The sequence below is a fragment of the Gossypium arboreum genome, chromosome 12 (genome assembly GCF_025698485.1).
Source record: "Gossypium arboreum isolate Shixiya-1 chromosome 12, ASM2569848v2, whole genome shotgun sequence".
Taxonomy (NCBI): Eukaryota; Viridiplantae; Streptophyta; class Magnoliopsida; order Malvales; family Malvaceae; genus Gossypium; species Gossypium arboreum.
In genome coordinates, this window is record NC_069081.1 from 115,723,136 (window position 1) to 115,729,950 (window position 6,815).

The window sequence follows — 6,815 nt, forward strand, 5'->3', positions numbered from 1 at the left end:
TATCAAGGACTATGAAAAAATTAAACCAATTATAATTCATAGAAATGTTTTCGCATGATTATATCATCAAAGTCCATTAACCATCATTAAACCATATTTTTAACTAATAAATTAAAAGTTTAATTAATGTTAAATTAACTAAGTATATATTTATAATATGATAAGTGGGAGAGAGGAGAGGTGACCATTATAAAAAAATTGATAGTTTTTCAAGCTTATCCAAAATTCACAAGTTATCGATGAGATCGCGACATCAAGGATCAAAGGCGAAAACGGGTAATAAACTCTATTTGTACTCTTATAATTTGAGTTTAATTTATATTTTATTAAATAATTAAATATAATCCAACAATAATGATGTCAAACATGAATCAAAGTTCGTACACACTCATTTACTTAATTTGTTCAAATTACGCCAACATATGTATATAACTGTCTGCATTGTGATAAAGTGATGCTATTTATATTGAAAATTATTTGATAAATGTGTTGATTACGATATCATGTTATTTGAGTTATAATATGATTTAATGGGGTTGAGATATGTCGATATATATAAATATATATAGGGTTCAGGGTCTATGATCTGACCGTCTATTTCATGTTATGCCACCCCCCATATGAGCAATTGATAACACATCAACTATTTTCAGCAGCAATTGTTTTAGTGTAGTTCATTAAAGGATAGGTTATATAAGGATATATGAACTAATGGGAATGGTAGATATACTGGAAACTAACAAAGGGCATAAGCCCTATATTACAAAGTTAGAAAACCGGGGAGATATCCGGTCGGTCAATCGACAACTCTTGCCGAATTAGTCTTTTTTCTAATCTAAGGTTAGAGCTAAAATATGTATGTCCTACATACATTGATGAAAACATTCATGGTTGCTCACTCTGCGCGTCATCGGTTTTCAGTCTCTTAGCAGCAGTGACGAATTCCGAGATCACCTTAACCTCATTTAGCGGTGGCTGTATCGAAATAAAGGATGTTAGAAAGGAAAGCTGTGAAAATACAGCACATTTGTATGTATGCATGAGTCTCTTAACAGAGAAGATAATTGACCTGTGACACAAAATGCCGCTGCACCGTATTAAGTATTTGTTCCCTTGGTGAATAACCACTGATGCTTCCCTGAAAATAAAGATAAAAGAACCCCATGAATTCTATAAATATAATAATTCATTGACGGCGAGAGTTAGTAGGGACCGACAAGTTTGAAGTGCCTGCAATATCTTCGCAAGGAGTCAGTGTCGAGTCTTGCCAAATTTACCTTCAAAATTAGGAACACATGATACAAGTATATTTAGAATCATAAAACAATGGCATATGTGATACATACTACAATTTTTGGCTTATACTAACCGATTGTGTTGCATGAATAATGGATTGAACATCTCTGTAACCTGTACGATTCGTTGATTTCATGGATGCAGATGGCAGCCATGGTTTTGTATTTCGAACTCTGGGTTTGGCAGGCCTGTGGAACTCAATGTTACTAGCTGTCCAAAAGCAAAAAAATAAACATGAAGGGGCATGATCTGTTAACATGAAAAAACAAAACAGAAGGTTGAGAACATTCGTTTGACTTACGGAAATTGCGGTCCTTCTCGCCAATGTCCGATCCACTGCTCGAGTTATCAAAATCATGATCATCACCTACTTCATTCCCCGTAGGATGTTCCAACACACTCAATGCATTCCTCTGAAGCTTAACTTCAACCCCATTCTTCAAAACCTTGAAAATGGTCAGAAAACAAGATTCTTCAATCACATATATAAACAATATTATTAAGGAAACAACATCATAAACACAACAAAGTTGATGTCTGGTCCATCCTGTCGGACTAAAAGCTATAGAAAACTAATCAAAAGTTAAAGCTACAAAAATCAGTGTGCAAAACAACTTAACCATTGATATATATTGACTATGGAGAGAATTTGCATCAAATAGTGGAATTTAAAAGGGGAAAAAAGAAAGAGAAGAGACTACAATAATGATAAATGAAAGTAAAGCTGAAAATATACCAGCCAGTGCCAACCACCTAGGCCCACAGCTTTCTTGACCACGCCTTGCAAGCCAACCAATACAGATTTTGTTCTATTATTTCCCGTGACAATAACTTTTGTGTGTCTCGGAAGAACCGAAAGCTCTTCATCGCCGCTTTCTTCCCTGAACGGCGACAGAACCCGAGAAGAACACAGTTCATGCTCCAACATTTTTGTTAACAATTGTCGAGACAAAGCTAACTTAGGGGAATAAGCAGCTGACTTTAGCTAATCAAAAACCCCATCAGCTCCATCAGTTTCCACGTTTGTTTTCGTTTTATTAATGGAAGATTCTGAGCCTTAGGTTATGATTCTGTAAAAAAGGACAAGGTTTTTTTTTAATGAAGTACAGAGAGAATCGTAAAGATTAATTAAATAGAAGCCAGAGAAGAGAAAGTTTGATCACTGACACGAATATTTAGAGGAAGAAATGAATGCGGGTTTTGTCTTCAGAGAAACCGATCACTGATTCGCGAGACTTTAATTGATCTTAATAAATGAACTCCCACGAAAAAGAAGACGATGCTACTGCTATCTCATCATTAAGCTTCCGTTCATATCACCTGAAACAAGCAGAAATGGATTAAAACTTAAAACCCTTTTTTGTATTAAGAACTTTAAGGTTGAAAACAATCCAATTTGCAATATATTAATCACCAACCCATGGTGGGAAAAAAAAACTTTTTAAAAAGCTGGATTGTAGATATCAATAGCCAAGAAAAAGTAGACCAATGAAGACAAGTATGTTTGGTTGCTTAGAAATTTTAACTATAGAACAAAAACTTATAAATAAAAAAATAAAACACTCATGAACCATTTAAGGGAAGCATCAGAAAAATAAATAAAAACTGGTTACATTCTAAAACCCTCCATTAATCTAAGAAGAAAAGAGATAGATAGAACAGAAGAAGCTGTAAGATTCTCTTGGCCGCATTTTCTTCGAGGAAACTTTAGTAAAACAAAAGTTGAAAAAGGTCAGAATTTTGGCATTTAAAAAGAAAAAGAACGCTATTAGTCACTTTCAACGTTATGCTCAAATTCAATAAACAAAACAGCTAAAACCCAAGTGAGAATTAAGAAACTATTTGGTATACAATCCATTCAAACATAAAGCCTAAAAGGCTATTTTATAAAAGAATCTTGCATAGAATAAAAGAAACCCCAATTTTAGAAGGAAAAAAATTCCGATGGTACCTGAAGAACACGATAAAAATGCAAAACGATTCAAAAGAAAGAAGAAAAACACAGTACAATACAATGAATGTGTTTTACGGGTCGGGGATACTGGATTTCGGGTTCAGAAAATTGGGTTTGTAAGCATTTCTTTATAAGAAAAATAAAAAGAGGGGGAAAGAAAAACGCCTATTAGTTGAGCAAAGAGAGAAACTGTAAATGCAGAGGTTTTCGAGAGAAAAGAAAAGTTTGAATCGAAAAATGGGAAAGGGGGAGAGAGAAAGCACAGTGAATGCTTATCAACTGCCATGGGAAACGACCTGCCATGGTGTCGTACGGTCGGTCCTTTCATTTTCCTTTTGTAACCGGGCAATGCAACACGCCATTGTGTTTTATTTTGTTGAAAATGGCTCGGCTAACGGCTATAATAAGCGGAGTGGGGGTATTTAATGGATGTGGGACCCAGAGTGATATGGAAGTGATAGTGTGGGTCCCATTGGATTAATTCGTTTGGTGAGGAAATGGTTTTGCATGGTTCCTATTCTTACCTACGCACTCTCCCGCACACGAATTCTTCATGACTGCGTTAAATGTTGTGGTGTGTCGCCATACCCCATAAGCTTAAATCCCTTCATTTTGTTCCTACCTTGATTCGTTTGAATTCCTATTTTAGGTTAAATTCTGCTATTATTTTTGTAAAGTTTTGTTATTACACCTCCTATTTTCTTTTATATTTTAATTTTGTCATTTTAGAATTTGAAAATTCTATTCCTAATTAAATAATAACTATTAAATTTATTAAGTTAAGTCTTATTATTTTGAAATTTAATGTGTCAATTTGTTTTCACACATTACTCACAAAAATTAGTTAATAGATTTAACAACAGTCGTTTACATTAAAACTAAAATTTTGAAATTCAAAAATTATAGCTACTAAAAATGATCCAATATGTAAATGCGGACTAAATTATAACTTTAATCAAAATATCTGATCGATGACATAATTTAAACATACGGATTTAATTGTTACCATTAGATCAATACTAAAATTTCAAAATTCGAAAAGTAAACGAGCTAAAATCAATTAAATTAAGGTACATGTACAAAATTTACAATTTATGCAAAGTACGGGGTCTTATTACAAATTTTGACCCTTTTATACTTTACAAAGGTTGTTAATTTAGTATTTATATTTTAATTTGATCAATTTTAATTTTATCCTTTAAAATTTTATAGTCCTCGCCAAATATTAACTATTGAATTCATTTTGTTTGATAAAGTGTTGAAGAAAAATCAATCAACTATGAATTAATATTTTCATAACTTAATTTTTCAAACGCGTTTGATAACCCACAATGAAACCAATTGAATAGATTTTTGCTACAAAAAAATATATATATAAAATGATAAGTAGATAAGTTCCTACACATCACTTAATAGAGAATAAATTTAATGGTTTTTATTTTATTTTATTTTATTTTATTTCATTTAAGATTATATTATTCTCTATCAAATAATTTAATTATATTTATTGCTCAATTTTAAATAAAACACTAAACATATTTTATAACTCAAATTCAATATTTATTTTTTAGTACTTATTTTTCAACATTTAATTTTTAGTTTATCAAGCATAACCTAAGTTACGATATTTTCAAAATCTAATGCGCGAATATATTATCATATGTATAATCCCATGTCAGTTTGTTATTTTTACATATTACTCACTAAAGATTCATGTAATAGAGTAACGGTGGTCATTTACAGCAATACTGAAATTTCAGAATTCAAAAAGTATAAGGACATAAATTTATCCAATTGTAGTATGTAGGCTAAATCTGCAATTGTATGTATAGTATAGCTCCAATAATTGAATTTGATCAAACAGATTTAACTCCTATTGTTTCAGTTGGGATTAAAATTCTAGAATTTGAAGAATATAGGAGACTAAAATTTATCAAAGAAAAATATAATGATTAAATCTCGACTTTTATAAAGTACATGGACTAATATTAAAATTTAACTTAAATTTTATTTATTTTAATTTAATTGTGAAAATTAATCATTTAAACTCATCCGTTTCTACTTGAATGGATTCGAATATGAAATTGATACAAATTTTAAATATTCAAAATTAGAGAAACCCTGAATTTGAAGTATTTCAAACTTAAAATAATTTAGACAAATAACTATAAATTATTTGAATGCGTAATAATCTAATTCTAAAACCCAAATGACTTAATTCAAACCTTGAGTAATTTATTAAAAAAGGGTAAAGTATAAAATAGTCACTTTTATTTGTCTAGTATTACATTTTAATCATTTATGTTTAAAATATTACGTTTTAGCCACTTATGTTATTGTTTTATTACAAAATGGTCACTCTATTGTTAAGCTTTGTTACCACCCTAGCAACAATGTTACGTGGCAATCTAAATGGGTTTTAAATGCCAACTTGGATGTCTAACTGGGATGAGAATAGTTTTCCAATCAAAATGGAAAAGAAAACTAAAAGAAAAATGAGACGAATGGTTTCTATTCAGTTTAAAGTGTAATTAATTTAAAATTTTTAATTAATTAAATTTATTTAATTAAAAACCTATTTTTGTTTCAGTTTGACATCCAAGTTGGCATTTAAAACCCATTTGGACTGCCACGTATGATTCTTATTAAGGAGGTAACGGAGCTTAATGATAGAGTGACCACTTCGTAACAAAACAATAACATAAGTGACTAAAATGTAACATTTTAAACATAAGTGACTAAAATGTAATATGAGGCAAACAAAAGTGACTATTTTTGTAGTTTACCGTAAAAAAATTTAAATTCAAATTAATTCTATCAAATTTTATTTAACTCATAATAACTCAGAATAATTTAATTGGGTAAAAGTGTTACGGGGCTAGAACTTTAATTTAACAATCTGTGTAGCTTTAGGTGAAAACTTTGCTTCAAATTCACTTAAGTCACTCTAACTCTCAAAAGGCACTGAAATTTAGCGAGAGTGAACTCTTAGTGTTTGACTAAATGCTCTCAAAAGTATTCAATTACTCTAAATGAGATTATTGCAAATGAGGGAGAATGCCTCTATTTATATAGTTGAGCTCTCCCAATTTAACAGTATAGTTTAAATTACATTGAGGCTAATATTAAAATCCATCTACAATATGCAAGTACTAAGGGATTTAAACACTATACAATCTTGTAATATCCTGATTTTGGGCCTAGTCGGAATAGCGATTTCGTGACCACAAAATCCAAGATAGAAATAATTATTTTATGATTATTTTGAGGTCCATGATATGATTGCATGATTGTGTGAAAATTTCGTGAAGAAATTTTATGCATAAAGTGCTTAAATTGAAATTAGGGACTAAATCGAATAATTTGTAAAACTTGCATTCTAGAAGTTTTTGTATGAAATTGTTTTGAAATATTAATTAGGAGGTATTAAATAGCAATTTTACCAATTTCTAAGTCTATGGACAAAAATTGGACATGGATGGAATTTTTGGAAAGTTTAGTAGTAAGGGCATTTTGGTCATTTAGGGGTAAAATGAATTAAAATACAAAATTAAAAGCCAATTTT

General features: G+C 30.5%; 1 protein-coding gene across 3 annotated transcripts; it reads right to left on the bottom strand.

Annotated features, from left to right (window-relative positions):
• Window positions 1–646: 646 nt before the first annotated feature.
• LOC108472510 (uncharacterized) lies at window positions 647–3,595 on the bottom strand. 3 transcript variants are annotated; one of them, XM_017774048.2, is made up of 8 exons: window positions 3,248–3,595; window positions 2,464–2,616; window positions 2,033–2,366; window positions 1,598–1,742; window positions 1,370–1,506; window positions 1,218–1,277; window positions 1,070–1,138; window positions 647–975 (listed from the first exon to the last, which is right to left on the bottom strand). In XM_017774048.2, the coding sequence occupies exons 3-8, from the start codon at window positions 2,222–2,224 to the stop codon at window positions 886–888; spliced, it is 693 nt and encodes a 230-aa protein (XP_017629537.1). In that variant the 5' UTR covers window positions 2,225–2,366; window positions 2,464–2,616; window positions 3,248–3,595; the 3' UTR covers window positions 647–885. The 3 variants fall into 3 exon arrangements, with proteins under 3 accessions (XP_017629537.1, XP_052879264.1, XP_052879263.1); XM_053023304.1 differs by having other exon boundaries at window positions 2,910–3,595; XM_053023303.1 differs by having other exon boundaries at window positions 2,715–3,595.
• Between the last annotated feature and the right edge of the window lie 3,220 nt (window positions 3,596–6,815).